At 42.5% G+C, this 27,039-nt stretch overlaps 1 protein-coding gene across 2 annotated transcripts in view; it reads left to right on the plus strand.

The window, feature by feature from the left end:
- Positions 1 to 27,039, plus strand: part of LOC139763604 (glycine receptor subunit alpha-3-like) — a 221,190-nt gene that overhangs the window by 6,022 nt on the left and 188,129 nt on the right. The window contains exon 2 of one of the 2 annotated variants that reach the window (XM_071689813.1): positions 20,676 to 20,773. In XM_071689813.1, coding sequence (XP_071545914.1) covers positions 20,676 to 20,773 — 98 coding nt within the window. The remainder of the gene's footprint in view (positions 1 to 20,675; positions 20,774 to 27,039) is intronic. The other variant, XM_071689814.1, reaches the window with a different exon arrangement.

Here is a 27,039-nt window from a genome sequence, read left to right on the forward strand (position 1 = left end):
TTACATCCTCGATGAAAACTTTTCACTGCTTCTAGCAACTTGCCTCCCACACCATATATTCTTAATACTTTCCACTTAGCATCTCTATCAACTTTATCATATGCCTTGTCCAGATCCAAATATGCTACATGCAAATCCATTTGCTTTTCTAAGTATTTCTCACATTCATTTTTCAAAGGAAACTCCTGATCCACACATCCTCTACCGCTTCTGAAACCACACTACTCTTCTCCAATCTGATGCTCTGTACATGCCTTCACCATCTCAATCAATACCCTCCCATATGATTTCCCAGGAATACTCAACAAACTTATACCTGTGTAATTTGAGCACTCACTCTTATCCCCTTTGCCTTTGTACAATGGCAATATGCAAGCATTCCACCAATCCATAGGCACCTCACCATGAGTCATACGTATATTAGATAACCTTAACAACCAGTCAACAATACAGTCACCCCATTTTTTAATAAATTCCACTGCAATACCATCCAAACCTGCTGCCTTGCCGGCTTTCGTCTTCCGCAAAGGTTTTACTCCCTCTTCTCTGTTTACCAAATCATTTTCCCTAACCCTCTCACTTTGCACACCACCTCGACCAAAACACCCTATATCTGCCACTTTAACATCAAACACATTCAACAAACCTTCAATATACTCACTCTATTCCCTTATTACATCACCACTACTTCTTATCACCTCCCCATTAGCCCCCTTCACTGAGGTTCCCATTTGTTCCCATGTCTTACGCACTTTATTTACCTCCTTCCAAAACATCTTTTTATTCTCCCTAAGATCTAATGATACTTTCTTACCCCAACTCTCATTTGCCCTCTTTTTCGCCTCTCGCACCTTTCTCTTGACCTCCTGCCTCTTTCCTTTATACATCTCCTAGTCATTTGCATTATTTCCCTGCAACAATCGTCCAAATGCCTCTCTCTTCTCTTTCGCTAATAATCTTACTTCTTCATCACACCACTCAGTACCTTTTCTAATCAACCCACTTCCTACGCTTCTCATTCCACAAACATCTTTTACACAAGACATCGCTACTTCCCTAAATACATCCCATTCCTCCCCCACTCCCCTTACCTCCTTTGTTCTCACCTTTTTTCATTCTGTACTCAGTCTCTCCTGGTACTTCCTCACAGAAGTCTCCTTCCCAATCTCACTTACTCTCATCACTCTCTTCACCCCAACATTCTCTCTTCTTTTCTGAAAACTTCTACAAATCCTCACCTTCGCCTCCACAAGACAATGATCAGACATTCCTCCAGTTGCACCTTTCAGCTCATTACCATCCAAAAGTCTTTCTTTTTCGCGCCTATCAATTAACACGTAATCCAATAACGCTCTCTGACCATCTCTCCTACTTATATACGTATACTTATGGATATCTCTTTTTTTAAACCAGGTATTCCCAATCACCAGTCCTTTTTCAGCACATAAATCTACAAGCTCTTCACCATTACCATTTACAACACTGAACACCCCATGTACGCCAATTATTCCCTGAACTGCCACATTACTCACCTTTGCATTCAAATCACCCATCACTATAACCCGGTCATCTGCATCAAAACTACTAACACACTCACTCAGCTGCTCCCAAAACATTTGCCTCTCATGATCTTTCTTCTCATGCCCAGGTGCATATGCACCAATAATCACCCATCTCTCTCCAACTTTCAGTTTTACCCATATCAATCTAGAGTTTACTTTCTTACATTCTGTCACATACTCCCACAGCTCCTGTTTCAGGAGTAGTGCTACTCCTTCCCTTGCTCTTGTCCTCTCACTAACCCCTGACTTTACCCCAAGACATTCCCAAACCACAGAAGAAGGAGTCACGCGGGGAGTGCTCATCCTCCTCGAAGGCTCAGATTGGGGTGTCTAAATGTGTGTGGATGTAACCAAGATGAGAAAAAAGGAGAGATAGGTAGTATGTTTGAGGAAAGGAACTTGGATGTTTTGCTTCGAATGAAACGAAGCTTAAGGGTAAAGGGGCAGATTGGTTTGGGGATGTTTTGTGAATAAAGTCAAGGGTTGGTATGTATATGGGTAGGTTGGGCCATTCTTTCGTCTGTTTCCTTGCGCTACTTCGCTAATGCGGGAGACAGCGAGAAAGTATAATAAATGATAATAAGAATACTTTTTTTTATTTTTTTTGCTTTGTCGCTGTCTCCCGCGTTTGCGAGGTAGCGCAAGGAAACAGACGAAAGAAATGGCCCAACCCACCCACATACACATGTATATACATGCATCCACACACGCAAATATACATACCTACACAGCTTTCCATGGTTTACCCCAGACGCTTCACATGCCCTGATTCAATCCACTGACAGCACGTCAACCCCGGTATACCACATCGATCCAATTCACTCTATTCCTTGCCCTCCTTTCACCCTCCTGCATGTTCAGGCCCCGATCACACAAAATCTTTTTCACTCCATCTTTCCACCTCCAATTTGGTCTCCCACTTCTCCTCGTTCCCTCCACCTCCGACACATATATCCTCTTGGTCAATTTTCCTCATTCATTCGCTCCTTGTGCCCAAACCATTTCAAAACACCCTCTTCTGCTCTCTCAACCACGCTCTTTTTATTTCCACACATCTCTCTTACCCTTACGTTACTTACTCGATCAAACCACCTCACACCACACATTGTCCTCAAACATCTCATTTCCAGCACATCCATCCTCCTGCGCACAACTCTATCCATAGCCCACGCCTCGCAACCATACAACATTGTTGGAACCACTATTCCTTCAAACATACCCATTTTTGCTTTCCAAGATAATGTTCTCGACTTCCACACATTCTTCAAGGCTCCCAGGATTTTCGCCCCCTCCCCCACCCTATGACCCACTTCCGCTTCCATGGTTCCATCCGCTGCCAGATCCACTCCCAGTTATCTAAAACACTTTACTTCCTCCAGTTTTTCTCGCATTCAAACTTACCTCCCAATTGACTTGACCCTCAACCCTACTGTACCTAATTACCTTGCTCTTATTCACATTTACTCTTAACTTTCTTCTTTCACACTCTTTACCAAACTCAGTCACCAGCTTCTGCAGTTTCTCACATGAATCAGCCACCAGCGCTGTATCATCAGTGAACAACAACTGACTCATTTCCCAAGCTCTCTCATCCCCAACAGACTTCATACTTGCCCCTCTTTCCAAAACTCTTGCATTCACCTCCCTAACAACATTATCCATAAACAAATTAAACAACCATGGAGACGTCACACACCCCTGCCGCAAACCTACATTCACTGAGAACCAGTCACTTTCCTCTCTTACTACACGTACACATGCCTTACATCCTCGATAAAAACTTTTCACTGCTTCTACCAGCTTGCTTCCCACACCATATATTCTTAATACCTTCCACAGAGCATCTCTATCAACTCTATCATATGCCTTCTCCAGATCCATAAATGCTACATACAAATCCATTTGCTTTTCTAAGTACTTCTCACATACATTCTTCAAAGCAAACACCTGATCCACACATCCTCTACCACTTCTGAAACCACACTGCTCTTCCCCAATCTGATGCTCTGTATATGCCTTCACCCTCTCAATCAATACCCTCCCATATAATTTACCAAAGATGTTCTGGAAGGAGGTAAATAAAGTGCGTAAGACAAGGGAGCAAATGGGAACTTCAGTGAAGGGCGCAAATGGGGAGGGGATAACAAGTAGTGGTGATGTGAGAAAAGGATGGAGTGAGTATTTTGAAGGTTTGTTGAATGTGTTTGATGATAGAGTGGCAGATATAGGGTGTTTTGGTCGAGGTGATGTGCAAATTGAGAGGGTTAGGGAAAATGATTTGGTAAACAGAGAAGAGGTAGTAAAAGCTTTGCGGAAGATGAAAGCCGGCAAGGCAGCAGGTTTGGATGGTATTGCAGTGTAATTTATTAAAAAAGGGGGTGACTGTATTATTGACTGGTTGGTAAGGTTATTTAATGTATGTATGACTCATGGTGAGGTGCCTGAGGATTGGCGGAATGCATGCATAGTGCCATTGTACAAACGCAAAGGGGATAAGAGTGAGTGCTCAAATTACAGAGGTATAAGTTTTAAGAATATATATATATATATATATATATATATATATATATATATATATATATATATATATATATATATATATATATATATATGTATATATATATATATATATATATATATGTATATATATATATACATATATATATATATATATATATATATATATATATATATATATATATATATATATACATATATATATATATATATATATACATATATATATATATATATATATATATATATATATATATAAATATATATATATATATATATGTATATATATATATATATATATATATATATATATATATATATATATATATATATATATATATATATATATATATATATATATATATATATATATATATATATATATATATATATATATATATATATATATATATATATATATATATATATATATATATATATATATATATATATATATATATATATATATATATATATATATATATATATATATATATATATATATATATATATATATATATATATATATATATATATATATATATATATATATATATATATATATATATATATATATATATATATATATATATATATATATATATATATATATGTTTATTGATGGAGTTGTTAGGGAGGTGAATGCAAGAGTTTTGGAAAGTGGGGCAAGTATGAAGTCTGTTGTGGATGAGAGAGCTTGGAAGTGAGTCAGTTGTTGTTCGCTGATGATACAGCGCTGGTGGCTGATTCATGTGAGAAACTGCAGAAGCTGGTGACTGAGTTTGGTAAAGTGTGTGAAAGAAGAAAGTTAAGAGTAAATGTGAATAAGAGCAAGGTTATTAGGTACAGTAGGGTTGAGGGTCAAGTCAGCTGGGAGGTAAGTTTGAATGGAGAAAAACTGGAGTAAGTAAAGTGTTTTAGATATCTGGGAGTGGATCTGGCAGCGGATGGAACCATGGAAGCGGAAGTGGATCATAGGGTGGGGGAGGGGGCGAAAATCCTGGGAGCCTTGAAGAATGTGTGGAAGTCGAGAACATTATCTCGGAAAGCAAAAATGGTTATGTTTGAAGGAATAGTGGTTCCAAAAATGTTGTATGGTTGCGAGGCGTGGGCTATGGATAGAGCTGTGCGCAGGAGGATGGATGTGCTGGAAATGAGATGTTTGAGGACAATGTGTGGTGTGAGGTGGTTTGATCGAGTAAGTAACGTAAGGGTAAGAGAGGTGTGTGGAAATAAAAAGAGCGTGGTTGAGAGCGCAGAAGAGGGTGTTTTGAAATGGTTTGGGCAAATGGAGAGAATGAGTGAGGAAAGATTGACCAAGAGGATATATGTGTCGGAGGTGGAGGGAACGAGGAGAAGTGGGAGACCAAATTGGAGGTGGAAAGATGGAGTGAAAAAGATTTTGAGTGATCGAGGCCTGAACATGCAAGAGGGTGAAAGGCGGGCAAGGAATAGAGAGAATTGGATCGATTTGGTATACCGGGGTCGACGTGCTGTCAATGGATTGAATCAGGGCATGTGAAGCGTCTGGGGTAAACCATGGAAAGTTGTGTTGGGCCTGGATGTGGAAAGGGAGCTGTGGTTTCGGGTATTATTGCATGACAGCTAGAGAGTGAGTGTGAACGAATGGGGCCTTTGTTGTCTTTTCCTAGCGCTACCTCGCACACATGAGGGGGGAGAGGAATGTTATTCAGTGTGTGGCGAGGTGGCGATGGGAATGAATAAAGGTAGACAGTGTGAATTGTGTGCATGTGTATATATGTATGTGTGTGTGCGTGTATATATATGTGTACATTGAGATGTATGGGTATGTATATTTGCGTGTGTGGACGTGTATGTATATACATGTGTATGTGGGTGGGTTGGGCCATTTCTTTCGTCTGTTTCCTTGCGCTACCTCCCAAACTCGGGAGACAGCGACAAAGCAAAATAAACAAATGAAATATATCCCTGGGGATAGGGGAGAAAGAATACTTCCCACGTATTCCCTGCGTGTCGTAGAAGGCGACTAAAAGGGGAGGGAGTGGGTGGCTGGAAATCCTCCCCTCTCATTTTTTTTTTTTAATTTTCCAAAAGAAGGAACAGAGAAGGGGGCCAGGTGAGGATTTTCCCTCTAAGGCCCAGTCCTCTGTTCTTAACGCTACCTCGCAAACGCGGGAAATGGCGAATAGTATGAAAAAAAAAAAAAAAAAGAATATATATATATATATATATATATATATATATATATATATATATATATATATATATATATATAAATTTCAAACTATTCGCCGTTTCCTGCGTTAGCGAGGCAGCGCCAAGAACAGAGAACTGGGCCTTTGAGGGAATATCCTCACCTGGCCCCCTTCTCTGTTCCTTCTTTTGGAAAATTAAAAAAAAAAAATAATGAGTGGGGAGGATTTCCAGCCCCCCGCTCCCTCCCCTTTTAGTCGCCTACTACGACACGCAGGGAACACGTGGGAAGTATTCTTTCTCCCCTATCCCCAGGGATATATATATATATATATATATACATATATATATATATATATATATATATATATGTATATATATATATATATATATATATATATATATATATATATATATTCTCTTTTTAGTTCTTGTGTTGAGAGTTTCATATTTTGTTCTCTCTTGTCATCCATTCCTCTGTATCATCTGGTAGACGCAGCCTTTTTTAAACTCTCCATTTTCCTCTCCACCTGCTTTCATGAACCTTCAGTCCAGCATGTTGCGACTACACGTCCCCCTCCGTCCGTATCTAATGATACCGTCTCACGCTGCCTCAGTATCACCCACACTTCGTCCTGTAGTGTCCCAGATCCTCTCTTCCGTCTCAGACTGCCTCAGTATCACCCACAGTTCGTCCTGTAGTGTCCCAGATCCTCTCTTCCGTCTCAGACTGCCTCAGTATCACCCACACTTCGTCCTGTAGTGTCCCAGATCCTCTTCTCCGTCTCAGACTGCCTCAGTATCACCTAAACTTCGTCCTGTAGTGTCCCAGATTCTCTCCTACGTCTGAGACTGCCTCAGTATCACCTAAACTTCGTCCTGTAGTGTCCCAGATCCTCTCCTACGTCTGAGACTGCCTCAGTATCACCTAAACTTCGTCCTGTAGTGTCCCAGATCCTCTCCTCCCTCGACCATCCCGTCAAAGGTTAATGTCTCAACTTTCTCCACCCTCACCGTCCTCAGACCACTGGTTCTCCACCAGACCGTCGCAGACTTCCATCATCACGTGAGGAGCTCCCGGCTCAACCCTCACCTTGATCACACATCAATGTCATTACCCACCACCACACACCACTCCTCACCACAGGAAAACATACTAAGTTCTTATCTATCTTGTGGCTCTTGTCTATCTTGTGGCCCTTGTCTATCTTGTGGCTCTTATCTCTCTTGTGGCTCTTATCTATCTTGTGGCTCTTGTCTATCTTGTGGCTCTTATCTCTCTTGTGGCTCTTATCTATCTTGTGGCTCTTGTCTATCTTGTGGCTCTTATCTCTCTTGTGGCTCTTATCTCTCTTGTGGCTCTTGTCTATCTTGTGGCTCTTATCTCTCTTGTGGCTCTTATCTCTCTTGTGGCTCTTATCTATCTTGTGGCTCTTGTCTATCTTGTGGCTCTTATCTCTCTTGTGGCTCTTATCTCTCTTGTGGCTCTTATCTATCCTGTGGCTCTTATCTATCCGTACCATATTCATTCTTGAAGATCTTCACAGTATATAGAAGGGTAGGTAAGTCCACCCTAGGGAGTAGGGTCGTCCCTTACTGCTTTTATTGAGATGGTGACTCCAGTTGTACCAAGATGGTGACTCCAGCTGTACCAAGATGGTGACTCCAGCTGTACCAAGATGATGACACCAGCTGTACCAAGATGGTGACTCCAGCTGTACCAAGATGGTGACTCCAGCTGTACCAAGATGGTGACTCCAGCTGTACCAAGATGGTGACACCAGCTGTACCAAGATGGTGACTCCAGCTGTACCAAGATGATGACTCCAGCTGTACCAAGATGATGACTCCAGCTGTACCAAGATGGTGACTCCAGCTGTACCAAGATGGTGACTCCAGCTGTACCAAGATGATGACTCCAGCTGTACCAAGATGGTGACTCCAGCTGTACCAAGATGGTGACTCCAGCTGTACCAAGATGGTGACTCCAGCTGTACCAAGATGGTGACACCAGCTGTACCAAGATGGTGACTCCAGCTGTACCAAGATGATGACTCCAGCTGTACCAAGATGGTGACTCCAGCTGTACCAAGATGGTGACACCAGCTGTACCAAGATGGTGACTCCAGCTGTACCAAGATGGTGACTCCGGCTGTACCAAGATGGTGACTCCAGCTGTACCAAGATGGTGACTCCAGCTGTACCAAGATGGTGACTCCAGCTGTACCTAGATGGTGACTCCAGCTGTACCAAGATGGTGACACCAGCTGTACCAAGATGGTGACACCAGCTGTACCAAGATGGTGACTCCAGCTGTACCAAGATGGTGACTCCAGCTGTACCAAGATGGTGACACCAGCTGTACCAAGATGGTGACTCCAGCTGTACCAAGATGGTGATTCCAGCTGTACCAAGATGGTGACACCAGCTGTACCAAGATGGTGACTCCAGCTGTACCAAGATGGTGACACCAGCTGTACCAAGATGGTGACTCCAGCTGTACCAAGATGGTGACTCCAGCTGTACCAAGATGGTGACTCCAGCTGTACCAAGATGGTGACACCAGCTGTACCAAGATGGTGACTCCAGCTGTACCAAGATGGTGCCTCGAGCGGTAGTTGGGTGTAAATGCATTGTCTTGTAGAGGAGTAAGATGTGAGAGGAAGACGTGGTGATCGTATGGACAGTTTGTGTATGAACCATCGTTATGTGATGGTTAACGTTCCCGACCATGACGTATACAAGGGTCGAGCGCATAGGTTCGAATCCTAGTTGTGGCACTCGGTCCACAGTCAATTCAGCTAGTTAGGAGTGAGACAGTGTAAGAAAGTAAATTCTAGATTAATATTGGTAAAACTGAAAGTGGATGGAGAGAGATGGGTGATTATTGGTGAATATGCACCTGGGCATGAGAAGAAAGATCATGAGAGGCAAGTGTTTTGGGAGCAGGTGAATGAGTGTGTTAGTGGTTTTGATGCACAAGACCGGGTTATAGTGATGGGTGATTTGAATGCAAAGGTGAGTAATGTGGCAGTTGAGGGAATAATTGGTATACATGGGGTGTTCAGTGTTGTAAATGGAAATGGTGAAGAGCTTGTAGATTTATATGTTGATTTGTGTGGTAATTGGGAATACCTGGTTTGAATAAAGATATACACAAGTATACGTATGTGAGTAGGAGAGCTGGCCAGCAGGCACTACTGGATTACATATTGATTGATAGGAGTATAAAAGAGAGACTTTTAGATGTGAATGTGCTGAGAATGGCAGCTGGTAGGAGGTCTGATCATCATCTTGTGCACCAGTTAACTACAGCACCATCAGAATGGTACCAACCAACCCCAGCATCATTAGAATGGTACCAACCATCTCCAGTATCATCACAGTGGTACCAACCATCCCCAGTATCATCACAGTGGTACCAACCATCTCCAGTATCATCACAGTGGTACCAACCATCCCCAGCACCATCAGAATGGTACCAACCATCTCCAGCACCATTAGAATGGTACCAACCATCTCCAGCACCATTAGAATGGTACCAACCATCTCCAGCACCATCAGAATGGTACCAACCATCCCCAGCACCATCAGAATGGTACCAACCATCTCCAGCACCATTAGAATGGTACCAACCATCTCCAGCACCATCAGAATGGTACCAACCATCTCCAGCACCATCAGAATGGTACCAACCATCTCCAGCACCATTAGAATGGTACCAACCATCTCCAGCACCATCAGAATGGTATCAACCATCTAGAATGGTATCAACCATCTCCAGCACCATTAGAATGGTACCAACCATCTCCAGCACCATTAGAATGGTACCAACCATCTCCAGCACCATTAGAAGGGTACCAACCATCTCCAGCACCATTAGAATGGTACCAACCATCTCCAGCACCATTATAATGGTACCAGCCAACCCCAGCACCATTAGAATGGTACCAGCCATCCCCAGCACCATTAGAATGGTACCAGCCAACCACAGCACGAGCAAAATGGTATCACGCAACCCCAGCACCATTAGAATGGTACAAACCATCCCCAGCACCATTAGAATGGTACAAACCATCCCCAGCACCATTAGAATGGTACCAGCCAACCCCAGCACCATTAGAATGGTATCAGCCATCCCCAGCACCACTAGAATGGTATCAGCCAACCCCAGCACCATTAGAATGGTACAAACAATCACCAGCACCATTAGAATGGTACCAACTATTCCCAATACCATTAGAATGGTACCAACCATCCCCAGCACCATTAGAATGGTACCAACCATTCCCAATACCATTAGAATGGTACAAACCACCCTAGCATCATTAGAATGGTTCCAACATTCCATAGCACCATTAGAATGGCACCAACCATCCAAAGCACCATTAGAATGGTACCAACCATCCCTAGCACCATTAGAATGGTACCAACCATCCCAGCACCATTAGAATGGTACAAACCATCCCAGCACCATTAGAATGGTACCAACCATCCCAGCACCATTAGAATGGTACCAACCATCCCCAGCACCATTAGAATGGTACCAACCATCCCCAGCACCATTAGAATGGTACCAACCATCCCAGCACCATTAGAATGGTACAAACCATCCCCAGCACCATTAGAATGGTACCAACCATCCCCAGCACCATTAGAATGGTACCAACCATCCCCAGCACCATTAGAATGGTACCAACCATCCCCAGCACCATTAGAATGGTACCAACCATCCCAGCACCATTAGAATGGTACCAACCATCCCCAGCACCATTAGAATGGTACCAACCATCTCCAGCACCATTAGAATGGTACCAACTATCCCAGCACCATTAGAATGGTAACAACCATCCCAAGCACCATTAGAATGGTACCAGCCATCCCAGCACCATTAGAATGGTACAACCATCTCCAGCACCATTAGAATGGTACCAACCATCCCTAGCACCATTAGAATGGTACCAACCATCCCAGCACCATTAGAATGGTACCAACCATCCCCAGCACCATTAGAATGGTACCAAACCATCTCCAGCAACCATTAGAATGGTACCAACCATCCCAGCACCATTAGAATGGTACCAACCATCCCAGCACCATTAGAATGGTACCAACCATCCCAGCACCATTAGAATGGTACCAACCATCCCCAGCACCATTAGAATGGTACCAAACCATCCCCAGCACCATTAGAATGGTACCAACCATCCCAGCACCATTAGAATGGTACCAACAATCCCTAGCACCATTAGAATGGTACCAACCATCTCCAGCACCATTAGAATGGTAACAACCATCTCCAGCACCATTAGAATGGTACCAACCATCCCTAGCACCATTAGAATGGTACCAACCATCCCAAGCACCATTAGAATGGTACCAACCATCCCCAGCACCATTAGAATGGTACCAACCATCCCAGCACCATTAGAATGGTAACAACCATCTCCAGCACCATTAGAATGGTACCAACCATCCCAGCACCATTAGAATGGTACCAACCATCCCCAGCACCATTAGAATGGTACCAACCATCCCCAGCACCATTAGAATGGTACCAACCATCCCTAGCACCATTAGAATGGTACCAACCATCCCAGCACCATTAGAATGGTACCAACCATCTCCAGCACCATTAGAATGGTACCAACCATCCCCAGCACCATTAGAATGGTACCAACCATCCCCAGCACCATTAGAATGGTACCAACCATCCCAGCACCATTAGAATGGTACCAACCATTCAAAGCACCATTAGAATGGTAACAACCATCTCCAGCACCATTAGAATGGTAACAACCATCCCAGCACCATTAGAATGGTACCAACCATCCCCAGCACCATTAGAATGGTACCAACCATCTCCAGCACCATTAGAATGGTACCAACCATCTCCAGCACCATTAGAATGGTACCAACCATCCCCAGCACCATTAGAATGGTACCAACCATCCCCAGCACCATTAGAATGGTACCAACCATCTCCAGCACCATTAGAATGGTACCAATCATCCCCAGCACCATTAGAATGGTACCAACCATCCCCAGCACCATTAGAATGGTACCAACCATCTCCATAGGACATCCATTAGAATGGTACCAACCATCCCCAGCACCATTAGAATGGTACCAACCATATCCAGCACCATTAGAATGGTACCAACCATCCCCAGCACCATTAGAATGGTAACAACCATCCTTACCACCATTAGAATGGTACCAACCATCCCCAGCACCATTAGACTGGTACCAACCATCTCCAGCACCATTAGAATGGTACCAACCATCTCCAGCACCATTAGAATGGTACCAACCATCTCCAGCACCATTAGAATGGTACCAACCATCTCCAGCACCATTAGAATGGTACCAACCATCTCCAGCACCATTAGAATGGTACCAACCATCCCCAGCACCATTAGAATGGCAACAACCATCTCCAGCACCATCAGAATGGTAACAACCATCTCCAGCACCATTAGAATGGTAACAACCATCTCCAGCACCATTATAATGGTACCAACCATCTCCAGCACCATTAGAATGGTACCAACCATCTCCAGCACCATTAGAATGGTACCAACCATCTCCAGCACCATTAGAATGGTACCAACCATCCCCAGCACCATTAGAATGGTACCAACCATCTCCAGCACCATCAGAATGGTAACAACCATCTCCAGCACCATTAGAATGGTAACAACCATCCCTAGCACCATTAGAATGATAACAACCATCTCCAGCACCATTAGAATGGTACAAACCATCCCCAGCACCATTAGAATGGTACCAACCATCTCCAGCACCATTAGAATGGTACCAACCATCCCCAGCACCATTAGAATGGTACCAACCATCCCAGCACCATTAGAATGGTACCAACCATCTCCAGCACCATCAGAATGGTAACAACCATCTCCAGCACCATTAGAATGGTAACAACCATCTCCAGCACCATTAGAATGGTAACAACCATCCCAGCACCATTAGAATGGTACCAACCATCTCCAGCACCATCAGAATGGTAACAACCATCTCCAGCACCATTAGAATGGTAACAACCATCTCCAGCACCATTAGAATGGTACCAACCATCTCCAGCACCATCAGAATGGTAACAACCATCTCCAGCACCATCAGAATGGTAACAACCATCTCCAGCACCATTAGAATGGTAACAACCATCTCCAGCACCATTAGAATGGTAACAACCATCCCAGCACCATTAGAATGGTACCAACCATCTCCAGCACCATCAGAATGGTAACAACCATCTCCAGCACCATTAGAATGGTAACAACCATCTCCAGCACCATTAGAATGGTACCAACCATCTCCAGCACCATTAGAATGGTACCAAGCAAATCCGAACGCCATCAGAATGCAATCAATTCCGGTATTTGAAAAGTTCGCTTACCATAGTGTAATATAATTACACTGGCCAGCAGGAGAACGTAGGTTAAGATTAGAACTGGAGTTTCATTAAAGTCCAGCGGACGAGGTAATGATTTACTGATCCGTGAAAACCCGGTGTGACCATGAAACGTTGAGCTGCCGATATTCGCTGACAGACTTGGTAGTGTGAGGAGATGGCCGGGAGTGTGGCGTAAGTCACCATACTGAGATACATGATAGATAATTTGTATATATCTATCTTAAATGTAAACTGAGACGGCAAGACCAACTGAGGCCATAATCAAGGTCATCTTATTGATGATATATATATATATATATATAACATACAAACCTCCAACAGCCAGGATCGAACCCGGGACCCCTGTGCAACAGGCGGGAGCGCTACCGCTAGGCCATGATCGCCCCTAATAGGGAATTACTATGTACTGGAATACCCTTCATCTCACGTTGAAAATCAAAAGAATACAAAGGACATACAAAGGACTATAAAGGATATACAAAGGAATTCAAAGGAATACAAAGGAAATGCAAAGTAAGTCAAAGGAATACAAAGGAAGTACAAAGGAATACAAAGAAATTCAAAGGAATGCAAAAGAATTGAAAGGAATACAAAGGAAATATAAAGGAATTCATAGGAATGGAGAGGAAATAGAAAGGAATTCAAAGGAATATAAAAGAAATACAAAGAAAAAAATAGACAAAGGAAATTCAAAAGAAATACAAAGTAATTCAAAGGAATACAAAGGAAATACAAAGAAATTCAAAGGAATACAAACGAATTCAAAGGAATGCAAAGAAAATCAAAGGAATACAAAGGAAATTAAAAGGAAATACAAAGGAATTCAAGGGAAATGAGAAGGAAATATAGAAGAATTCAAGGGAAATTAAAAGGAAATATAAAGGAATAAGGAATTCAAAGGAATACAAAGGAAATTGAAAGGAAATACAAAGGAATGTAAAGGAATACAAAAGAAATTCAAAGAAAATACAAAGTAATTCAAAGGAATATAAAGGAAATACAGAGGAATACAAAAGAATACAAAGGAAATACAATGGAATACAAAGGAATTCAAAGGAATAAGAAGGAAATCAAAGGAATAAAAAAGGAATTCAAAGGAAATACAAAGTAATTCAATGGAGAACAATGGAAATACAAAGGAATTAAAAGGAATACAAAGGAAATACAAAGAAATTCCATGGAATACAAATGAAACAGAAAGGAATTCCAAGGAATACAAAGGAAATGGAAAGGAATTCAAAGGAATACAAAGGAAATACAAAGAAATTCCATGGAATACAAATGAAACAGAAAGGAATTCCAAGGCATACAAAGGAAATGCAAAGGAAATACAAAGTAATTCAACGGAGAACAATGGAAATACAAAGGAATTCAAAGGAATGCAAAGGAAATACAAAGGAATTCAAAGGAATGCAAAGGAAATACAAAGGAATTCAAAGGAATACAAAGGAATACAAAGGAATTCAAAGGAATGCAAAGGAAATACAAAGGAATTCAAAGGAATACAAAGGAAATACAAAGTAATTAACGGTGAACAATGGAAATACAAAGGAATTCAAAGGAATGCAAAGGAAATACAAAGGAATTCAAAGGAATACAAAGGAAATACAAAGGAATTCAAAGGAATGCAAAGGAAATACAAAGGAATTCAAAGGAATGCAAAGGAAATACAAAGGAATTCAAAGGAATGCAAAGGAAATACAAAGGAATTCAAAGGAATACAAAGGAAATACAAAGGAATTCAAAGGAATACAAAGGAAATACAAAGGAATTCAAAGGAATGCAAAGGAAATACAAAGGAATTCAAAGGAATACAAAGGAAATACAAAGGAATTCAAAGGAATGCAAAGGAAATACAAAGGAATTCAAAGGAATGCAAAGGAAATACAAAGGAATTCAAAGGAATACAAAGGAAATACAAAGGAATTCAAAGGAATGCAAAGGAAATACAAAGGAATTCAAAGGAATGCAAAGGAAATACAAAGGAATTCAAAGGAATGCACAGGAAATACAAAGGAATTCAAAGGAATGCAAAGGAAATACAAAGGAATTCAAAGGAATACAAAGGAAATACAAAGGAATTCAAAGGAATGCAAAGGAAATACAAAGGAATTCAAAGGAATGCAAAGGAAATACAAAGGAATTCAAAGGAATGCACAGGAAATACAAAGGAATTCAAAGGAATGCAAAGGAAATACAAAGGAATTCAAAGGAATACAAAGGAAATACAAAGTAATTCAACGGAGAACAATGGAAATACAAAGGAATTCAAAGGAATGCAAAGGAAATACAAAGGAATTCAAAGGAACACAAAGGAAATGCAAAGGAAGTCAAAGGAATGCAAAGGAAATGCAAAGGAATTCAAAGGAATACAAAGAAAATACAAAGGAATTCAAAGGAACACAAAGGAAATGCAAAGGAAGTCAAAGGAATACAAAGGAATACAAGGGAATTCATAGGAATACAAAGGAAATGCAAAGAAATTCAAAGGAATACAAAGGAAATGCAAAGGAATTCAGAAGAATGCAAAGGAATACAAAGGAAATACAAAGGAATACAAAGGAATGCAAAGGAATTCAAAGGAAGAAAAAGGAAATCAAAGGAATAAAAAGGAAATTCAAAGTAAACACAAAGGAATTCAAAGGAATACAAAGGAAATACAAAGGAATTCAAAGGAACACAAAGGAAATGCAAAGGAAGTCAAAGGAATACAAAGGAAATACAAAGGAATTCAATGGAATATAAAGGAAATACAAAGGAATTCAAAGAAATACAAAGGAAATACAAAGTAATTCAAAGGAATACAAAGGAAATACAAAGTAATTCAAAGGAATACAAAGGAAATGTAAAGGAATTCAAAGGAAGAAAAAGGAAATCAAAGGAATAAAAAGGAAATTCAAAGGAAACACAAAGGAATTCAAAGGAATGCAAAGGAAATACAAAGTAATTCAAAGGAGTACAATAGAAACACAAAGGCATTCAAAGGAATACAAAGGAAATATAAAGGAATTCATAGGAATACAAAGGAAATGCAAAGGAATTCAAAGGAATACAAAGGAATACAAAGGAATTACAAATGAATTCAAAGGAATACAAAGAAAATGCAAAGGAATTCAAAGGAATACAAAGGAATACAAAGGTAATACAAAGGAATTCAAAGGAATACAAAGGAAATACAAAGGAATTCAAAGGAATACAAAGGAATTGCATAGGAATTCAAAGGAATGCAAAGGAATACAAAGGAAACACAAAGGAATTCAAAGGAATACAAAGGAAATACAAAGGAATTCAAAGGAGTACTAAGGAAACACAAAGGAATTCAAAGGAATACAAAGGAAATACAAAGGAAATACAAAGGAATTCAAACAGCAACCGACCACTGGTTTGTTGTATGTCATAGGTGAAGATATCACAATCTTATAGAACATTATGGTCAACTTGCAACAGTTAGCAGGTACAGACATGAGTCAAATTATGTGTAAAATATCATTTTGACTCTGGAGGACCATCTACGATCAACGTGGACTTGAAGTGACGTATTTAGTAAGTGTATTGTTAACGTATCCACAATATAGAACAATGTTATCTATATTTACTGGGAGAAACATGAGGTTCACGAAGCAGGATTCGAACGTGTGTCCTGCCACTGAACCCCAGAAATAATACGTTACAACCATTCATAACATGATCATATGGTACCTACAACACCTGACGTTATATGACCAGGTTGTTAAGCGTAAGGTCCACATTACGGACTTTCGCTGTAAAGATTTTACTTGAAACCGATACTGTGTGAAATGCGAATGTGTTTTCGAAATTACAAAAATTCAGTTTTGCCGATCCTGAAATCCTTGGTGACAGAGGCCACAATGGCTCTGTACATCGGGTTCTCAGAGCTGATGTTTCTACTGTGAGAATTTACTTGAAAACATTAAACCACACAATCATCTTACGCTTCTGTACTTGACCCAGATTTATCATAGATTATCTTCTGTCCGACAGAAATTGAAATATATCCAGATTGAAATAAATCCGGATTGAAATACATCCGGATTGAAATACATCCGGATTGAAATAAATCCGGATTGAAATATATCCGGATTGAAATATATAGATTTAAAAAAATTGCATATTAGGATTAGATCTACTATATGTAGGAAATTGTTTAAGTAATGATGTTAACAGTGAAAGTATACGTGAGGAAGGTATCTGAAACTCTGCAAAACATAATGTCTGCGAACGATGACAGACTTACATCTGGTCTGGTAACTAGTTCTACCTCATCATCCTACAGACACATAACTTCAAACTGCTTATTTGTTTGTAATAATGGGTATATTTCTGTGTATCTTACCATTTTGACAAAGGATACATTTCTCTGTATCTTGTCATTTCAATAAAGGATACATTTCTCTGTATCTTGTCATTTCAATAAAGGATACATTTCTCTGTATCTTGTCATTTCAATAAAGGATACATTTCTCTGTATCTTGTCATCTCAATAATCGTGTAATCTTGTGTAAGTTTGTAGAATATCGCAAGCAAAGAACAATGATATTTCCTGTATCCACGGACGCATATGGCGATGCGATCAGATCCTGTAGTTACTATTATTGTGCATACTTATTTGCCGTTACCCACGTCAGCGAGGTAGCGCAAGATACAGATAAAGAACGGCCATATTCGCTCACTTCTACTCTCTGGCTGTCATGCTTGACCGCTTCATATGACATGGCTGAAGTCATGTACAGCACATCGTCCCCTGTATAGCACAAATCTATGATTTATTCTATCTCTTGTACACCTCGCCCTCCTGCATGTTCAAGCACCGGATACTCCTTTTTCATCTTCTGTCTTCTTGATTTCCCTCTCTTCCATGTTCCCTCCACTGAGATATGAACAAGCAGTCGGACCAAGGCACAAACAGACAGTTAACAGACGGGGACCTTAATCAACTCCTCGGGGCCAGCCCCCACCACCGCTGCTGCCTCCCTCCGCTGAAACACCTGAGGAGAAGCAGATCTTCAGCATCACATAACCTCTCCTCACTCATCCTCTCCATATATTCAAACCACTTCAGCACATCCTCTTCAGCTCTTTCAGACATACACCTCTTACACACACAGAAACACACACACACACAAACACACACACTTGTCTCTTACATCATCATTTCTTACTTCATCAAACCGCTACACACCACATGTTGTCCTCAGACTCTTATTTCCAACTCATCTGCCCTCTTCCGTTTTCGTCGTGGCCCATCAAACATACCCACATTTGCCCTTAGCGACAATGACTTGTCTTTCCATACCTCCCTCAGTGTGTCCTTACTTATCTTATGGATCATATCAGCCTCCATGGTTCCGTTCGCTGCAATACCCGCTTCTATGTATCTCAAACAACCCACTTCCTCCAAGTTGTCTCCATGTAAATTCACACGCGAAAAACCTGTCTCATTTGCTTTTATTCACATTCATTCTAAATTCTCTCGTTACACATTGTCCTAAACTTAGGTAGCAGCCTCTGCACTTCCTTACTCAAATCTGCCACTAGTGCTGTGTCATCAGCAAACAACTGACTCACCTCCCATACCACCCACACCCACTGACAAACTTCACACGTCCTTGTATTCACCTCCTTTACCAACCCATCCACAAAACAAACGTCTTATCCTCACATTCTCTGCCACGCCTGACGTCACATTGTTCCTCGTCAGTTTAAAGCTCTCTGCTTACCACCACAATCCTCTCAGTCGCCGCTCTCCCATACAACTTACCAGGAAGATTCAGCAAACTTATACCTCTGTGATTCGAGCAATTACTTTTGCCTCTCTCTTAGTTTGGCGAATGCAGACACATTGACAGTCTTCAGGAAGCTAACCATCAGTTATAGATATACTGATATTCCTAACTAATAATTCAAAAACACACTTTTTTTTTTTTAGGAAATTCAGTTGCTATCGCATCCAATCTAGCTGCCTTGCCACATTTTATCTTACACAAGGCTTTCATCTTCTCTCCTCTTTTCATCAAGCCACTTTCCATGACTCTCTCACTTCGTATACTTCTCCGATCCCATCGCACTTTATCTGCCACCCCGTCATCAAACACATACAACTGTCCATCTCATCTTCATCTCATCTCTGCCGTATGCAACCTCTCTGTTCTTACCTCCACCGATGCTCACATTTGTTCTCTTGTTTTTCTCACATTATTCACCAACTAGAAGATTTCCGTCTTCTTCCTCAAGTTTGCTGCACTCGCTCACTCCAACTCCCTTTGACCCTCTTTTTCAGCCCCTGCACCTTCCTCTTGCCCTCCTATCATTTTCTCTTGTACGTTACCTAATTACTTACACTCACACATCTACAAACATTTTTTTTTGTTTCTTTGGAACATAAGTTCGTCATCCAGCCGTTCGCTACTCATTTCCTCTGCCACATAACACTATTCTCAAAACTTACTAAACGACCATTCACATTTTCTCGTTGTCCGAAAAGCATATTAGAACATTCTTTTGAATTTTCTACCACTATCTTTCCTTAAAATCTTTCATTTGATATCAACGAACGATGATTACAGTCTTCCTTGAAACACACTCCTATATCTTCCCTCCTTCGCTGCTGGACTGAAAATCTTTCTTTATGTAAAGTCATTTATATAATCCTCTTTTGTTATTAACCTTAAAGTCTTCCCTCACGACCAGAGATAAACTCCTGTAGAATAATGTCCTCCAGGACCTTAGTTAACAGCTACAGGACAATTCTTCATCACCACAGCTAAATTCCTGCAGGATAACTCTCTCGGGTCCTACCTGAGGGAACCATAGCCACCAGCCACAGGGCCATCCCTCAACCACCACAGGTAATCTCCTGCAGGATACCTTCCTCTGGTGCCAGGTTGTGGTAGTCTTCTGTGGCAGCTGGAGCAGTAGCAGCAGCGGTGAACAAGTTGGATCAGTTGTTTCATATTATCCCCTGACAGGAGGAGCAGCAGCAGCGAGTTGGGGAAGCTGGATCAGCTGTTTCGCATCGGTGACCATGAACAATACGACCGTCGCCAGACACCTTCCTACTGGGCAGGTACGTCACGGTACACTATGGTACACCTTCCCACGTCACGGTACACTACGGTACACCTTCCCACGTCACGGTACACTATGGTACACCTTCCCACGTCACGGTACACTACGGTACACCTTCCCACGTCACGGTACACTGTGGTACACCTTCCCACGTCACGGTACACTACGGTACACCTTCCCACGTCACGGTACACTATGGTACACCTTCCCACGTCACGGTACACTATGGTACACCTTCCCACGTCACGGTACACTACGGTACACTTCCCACGTCACGGTACACTACGGTACACTTCCCACGTCACGGTACACTACGGTACACCTTCCCACGTCACGGTACACTACGGTACACCTCCCACGTCACGGTACACTACGGTACACCTTCCCACGTCACGGTACACTATGGTACACCTTCCCACGACACGGTACACTACGGTACACCTTCCCACGTCACGGTACACTACGGTACACCTCCCACGTCACGGTACACTACGGTACACTTCCCACGTCACGGTACATTACGGTACACCTTCCCACGTCGCGGTACACTGTGGTACACCTTCCCACGTCACGGTACACTACGGTACACCTTCCCACGTCACGGTACACTACGGTACACCTTCCCACGTCACGGTACACTATGGTACACCTCCCACGTCACGGTACACTACGGTACACCTTCCCACGTCACGGTACACTACGGTACACCTTCCCACGTCACGGTACACTACGGTACACCTTCCCACGTCGCGGTACACTACGGTACACCTTCCCACGTCACGGTACACTACGGTACACCTTCCCACGTCACGGTACACTACGGTACACCTTCCCACGTCACGGTACACTACGGTACACCTTCCCACGTCACGGTACACTACGGTACACCTTCCCACGTCACGGTACACTACGGTACACTTCCCACGTCACGGTACACTACGGTACACTTCCCACGTCACGGTACACTGCGGTACACTTCCCACGTCACGGTACACTACGGTACACCTTCCCACGTCACGGTACACTACGGTACACCTCCCACGTCACGGTACACTACGGTACACCTTCCCACGTCACGGTACACTACGGTACACCTTCCCACGTCACGGTACACTACGGTACACTTCCCACGTCACGGTACACTACGGTACACCTTCCCACGTCACGGTACACTACGGTACACCTTCCCACGTCACGGTACACTACGGTACACCTTCCCACGTCACGGTACACTATGGTACACTTCCACGTCACGGTACACTATGGTACACCTCCCACGTCACGGTACACTACGGTACACCTTCCCACGACACGGTACACTATGGTACACCTTCCCACGTCACGGTACACTACGGTGCACCTTCCCGCGTCACGGTACACTATGGTACACCTCCCACGTCACGGTACACTATGGTACACCTCCCACGTCACGGTACACTACGGTACACCTTCCCACGTCACGGTACACTATGGTACACCTTCCCACGTCACGGTACACTATGGTACACTTCCCACGTCACGGTACACTACGGTACACCTTCCCACGTCACTGTACACTACGGTACACTTCCCACGTCACGGTACACTGCGGTACACCTTCCCACGTCACGGTACACTACGGTACAATTCCCACGTCACGGTACATTCCTGCGTCATGTTTGAGTCCCATGTTACAGTACATCTCACAAAACATCTTGTCTTATCATACACATTGATTTCGTAATAATAATATGATCGTCGTCAGACGTGGAGACAAGTCAAACACCTACGTCGTCCTGGACTGTAATGATTACCTAGAGAAATGTGAGACCAACTGCAAGATCCTACAAAATGCCAACAGATTTCAAGAAACCTCACACACAGATCAGATCAAAAAACGCTTTAACTCATTAATTATGGCCGCCACGAATGCTGTGAAAGATGCCATCTGATTCGATCTTCTAAAGGGCGACTTTGAACCAGGATATTTCTACCGAAATGTCAGAACGCACAAGTCAGGAAATCCTCTACGGCCGATCATCTCCCAGATCCCATCACCTACCTACAGGTCAGCCAAGAAGATAAACCATTTGATCTCACCATACATCCCCACAACTTACTCCATACAGTCGAGTGAAGAGTTTATTGACATCCTCAGGAATAAAGAACCACATGCCACCACAACTTCCCTGGATGTAGAGTCTTACTTCACACATGTACCAGTGGAGAAGACAATGGACATAATCCTGGATTATATTTACCAACACCATGTCTTACCTTCCCTGATGATGCCCAGAAATATATTTAGAGCAATGTTACGTGCCTGCACCATGGAAGCACTTTTCACATGATCGCATGACACCAATTCTTAGAAAAACAGTTGGATTTGTATGTAGCATTTATTAATCTGGACAAGGCATATGATAGGGTTGATGGAAGGGTTGATGGTTTGTGGAAGGTTTTAAGAGTATATGGTGCGGGAGGTGAGCTGCTAAAAGCAATAATAAGTCTTTACTTCGGATGTAAGGTATGTGTACGAGTAGGAAGAGAGGAGAGTGATTGGTTCCTGGTGAAGGTCGGTCTTCGGCAGGGGTGTGTGATGTCGCCATAATTGTTTGATTTGTATATGGATGGGGTGGTTAGGGAGGTAAATGCAAGAGTTTTGGAGAGAGGGACGAGTATGCAGTCTGTAGGAAATGAGAGGGTCTGGGAATTGAGTAAATTGTTGCTCGCCGATGATACAGCTATACTGGCTGATACGAGTGAGAAACTCCAGAAGCTGGTGACTGAGTTTGTAAAAGTGTGTGAAAGGAGAAAGGTGAGAGTAAATGTGAATAAGAGCAAAGTTATTTGGTTCAGTAGGATTATGGGCAAGTTAACTGGGAGGTAAGTTTGAATGGAGAAAAACTGGAGGAAGTGTTTTAGATATCTGGGAGTGGATTTGGCAACGGATGGAACCATGGAGGAGGTAGTGAGTCACAGGGTGGGGTAGGGGGCGAAGGTTCAGGAAGCGGTGAAGAATGGGTGTTTGAAGAACAGTAGTTTTGAAAATACTATTTGGTTGCGAGGCATGGGCAATAGATAGGGTTGTAAGGAGGGTGGATGTGTTGGAAATGAGAAGTCTGAGGACAATATGTGGTGTGAGGTGGTTTGATTGAGTAGATAATGGAAGGGTAAGAGAAATGTGTGGAATTAAAAAGAGTGTGGTTGAGAGAGAAGAAGAGGGTGCGTTGAAATGGTTTGGACATATGGAGAGAATGAGTGAGGAGAGATTGACAAGGAGGATATATGTGTCAAAGACAGAGGGAACAAGGAGAAGTAGGAGACCGAATTGGAGGTGCAAGGATGGAGTGAAAAAGATTTTGAGCGATCGGGGCCTGAACATATAGGAGGGCGAGAGGCGTGCAAGGAATAGAGTGAATTCGAACCATGTGGTATACCGGGGTCGACGTGCTGTCAATGGACTGAACCAAGGCATGTGAAGCGTCTGGGGTAAACCATGGAAAGTTTTGTAGGGTCTGGATGTGGAAAGGGAGCTGCGGTTTCGGCACATTACACATGACAGCTAGAGACTGAGTGTGAACGAATGTGGCCTTTGTTGTCTTTTATCTTGGCGCTACCTCGCTGAAGCAGGGGATAGCGATGCTGTCTTCTTGATTACGCGCAAAAGTGTGATCCTTTCCAATATATATATTTTTTTTATTCATTATTTATTTTGCTTTGTCGCTGTCTCCCGCGTTAGCGAGGTAGCGCAAGGAAACAGACGAAAGAATGGCCCAACCCGCCCACATACACATGTATATACATACACGTCCATACACGCAAATATACATACCTATACATCTCAATGTACACATATATATATACACACACAGACATATACATACATACACATGTACATAATTCATACTGTCTGCCTTTATTTGTCCCCATCGCCACCTCGCCACACATGGAATAACAACCCCCTCCCCCCCTCATGTGTGCGAGGTAGCGCTAGGAAAGACACCAAAGGCCCCATTCGTTCACACTCAGTCTCTAGCTATCATGTAATAATGCACCGAAACCACAGCTCCCTTTCCACATCCAGGCCCCACACACTTTGCATGGTTTACCCCAGACGTTTCACATGCCCTGGTTCAATCCATTGACAGCACGTCGACCCCGGTATACTACATCGTTCCAATTCACTCTATTCCTTGCACGCCTTTCACCCTCCTGCATGTTTAGGCCCCGATCACTCAAAAGCCCTTTCACTCCATCTTTCCACCTCCAATTTGGTCTCCCACTTCTCCTCGTTCCCTCCACCTCTGACACATATATCCTCTTGGTCAATCTTTCCTCACTCATTCTCTCCATGTGACCAAACCATTTCAAAACACCCTCTTCTTCTCTCTCAACCACGCTCTTTTTATTTCCACACATCTCTCTCACCCTTACATTACTTACTCGATCAAACCACCTCACACCACATATTGTCCTCAAACATCTCATTTCCAGCACATCCACCCTCCTGCGCACAACTATATCCATAGCCCACGCCTCGCAACCATACAACATTGCTGGAACCACTATTCCTTCAAACATACCCATTTTTGCTTTCCGAGATAATGTTCTCGACTTCTAAACATTCTTCAAGGCTCCCAGAATTTTCGCCTCCTCCCCCACCCTATGATTCACTTCCGCTTCAATGGTTCCATCCGCTGCCAGATCCACTCCCAGATATCTAAAACACTTTACTACCTCTAGTTTTTCTCCATTCAAACTTACCTCCCAATTGACTTGACCATCAACCCTACTGTACCTAATAACCTTGCTCTTATTCACATTTACTCTTAACTTTCTTCTTTCACACACTTTACCAAACTCAGTCACCAGCTTCTGCAGTTTCTTACATAAATCAGCCACCAGCGCTGTATCATCAGCGAACAACAACTGACTCACTTCCCAAGCTCTCTCATCCACAACAGACTTCATACTTGCCCCTCTTTCCAAAACTCTTGCATTCACCTCCCTAACAACCCCATCCATAAACAAATTAAACAACCATGGAGAAATCACGCACCTCTGCCGAAAACCTACATTCACTGAGAACCAATCACTTTCCTCTCTTCCTACACGTACACATGCCTTACATCCTCGATAAAAACTTTTCACTGCTTCTAACAACTTGCCTCCCACGCCATATATTCTTAAAACCTTCCACAGAGCGTCTCTATCAACTCTATCATATGCCTTCTCCAGATCCATAAATGCTACGTACAAATCCATTTGCTTTTCTAAGTATTTTTCACATACTTTTTTCAAAGGAAACACCTGATCCACACATCCTCTACCACTTCTGAAACCACACTGCTCTTCCCCAATCTGATGCTCTGTACATGCCTTCACCCTCTCAATCAGTACCCTCCTATATAATTTCCCAGGAATACTCAACAAACTTATACCTCTGTAATTTGAGCACTCACTCTTATCCTCTTTGCCTTTGTACAATGGCACTATGCAAGCATTCCGCCAGTCTTCAGGCACCTCACCATGAGTCATACATACATTAAATAACCTTACCACCTAGTCAACCATACAGTCACCCCCTTTTCTTTAATAGATTTCACTGCAATACCATCCAAACCCGCTGCCTTGCCGGCTTTCATCTTTCGCAAAGCTTTCACTACCTCTTCTCTGTTTACCAAATCATTTTCCCTAACCCTCTCACTTTGCACACCACCTCGACCAGAACACCCTATATCTGCCACTCTATTATCAAACATATTCAGAAAACTTTAAAATACTCACTCCATATCCTTTTCACATCACCACTACTTGTTATCACCTCCCGATTAGCCCCCTTCACTGAAGTTCCCATTTGTTCTCTTCTCTTACGCACTTTATTTACCTCCATCCAAAACATCTTTTAGAAATTTTATGATACTCTCTCACCCCAACTCTCATTTGCCCTCTTTTTCGCCTCTTGCACCTTTCTCTTGACCTCCTGCCTCTTTGTTTTATATATCTCCCAGTCATTTGCATTATTTCCCTGCAAAAATCGTCCAAATGCCTCTCTCTTCTGTTTCACTAACAATCTTACTTCTTCATCCCACCACTCACTACCCTTTCTAATCTATCCATCTCCCACGCTTCTCATGCCACCAGCATCTTTTGAGCAAGCCATCACTGCTTCCCTAACTACATCCCATTCCTTCCCCACTCCCCTTACGTCCTTTGTTCTCACCTTCCATTCTGTACTCAGTCTCTCCTGGTACTTCCTCACACAAGTCTTCTTTCCGAGCT

Source organism: Panulirus ornatus, chromosome 47, assembly GCF_036320965.1.
Source record: "Panulirus ornatus isolate Po-2019 chromosome 47, ASM3632096v1, whole genome shotgun sequence".
Classification (NCBI taxonomy): Eukaryota; Metazoa; Arthropoda; class Malacostraca; order Decapoda; family Palinuridae; genus Panulirus; species Panulirus ornatus.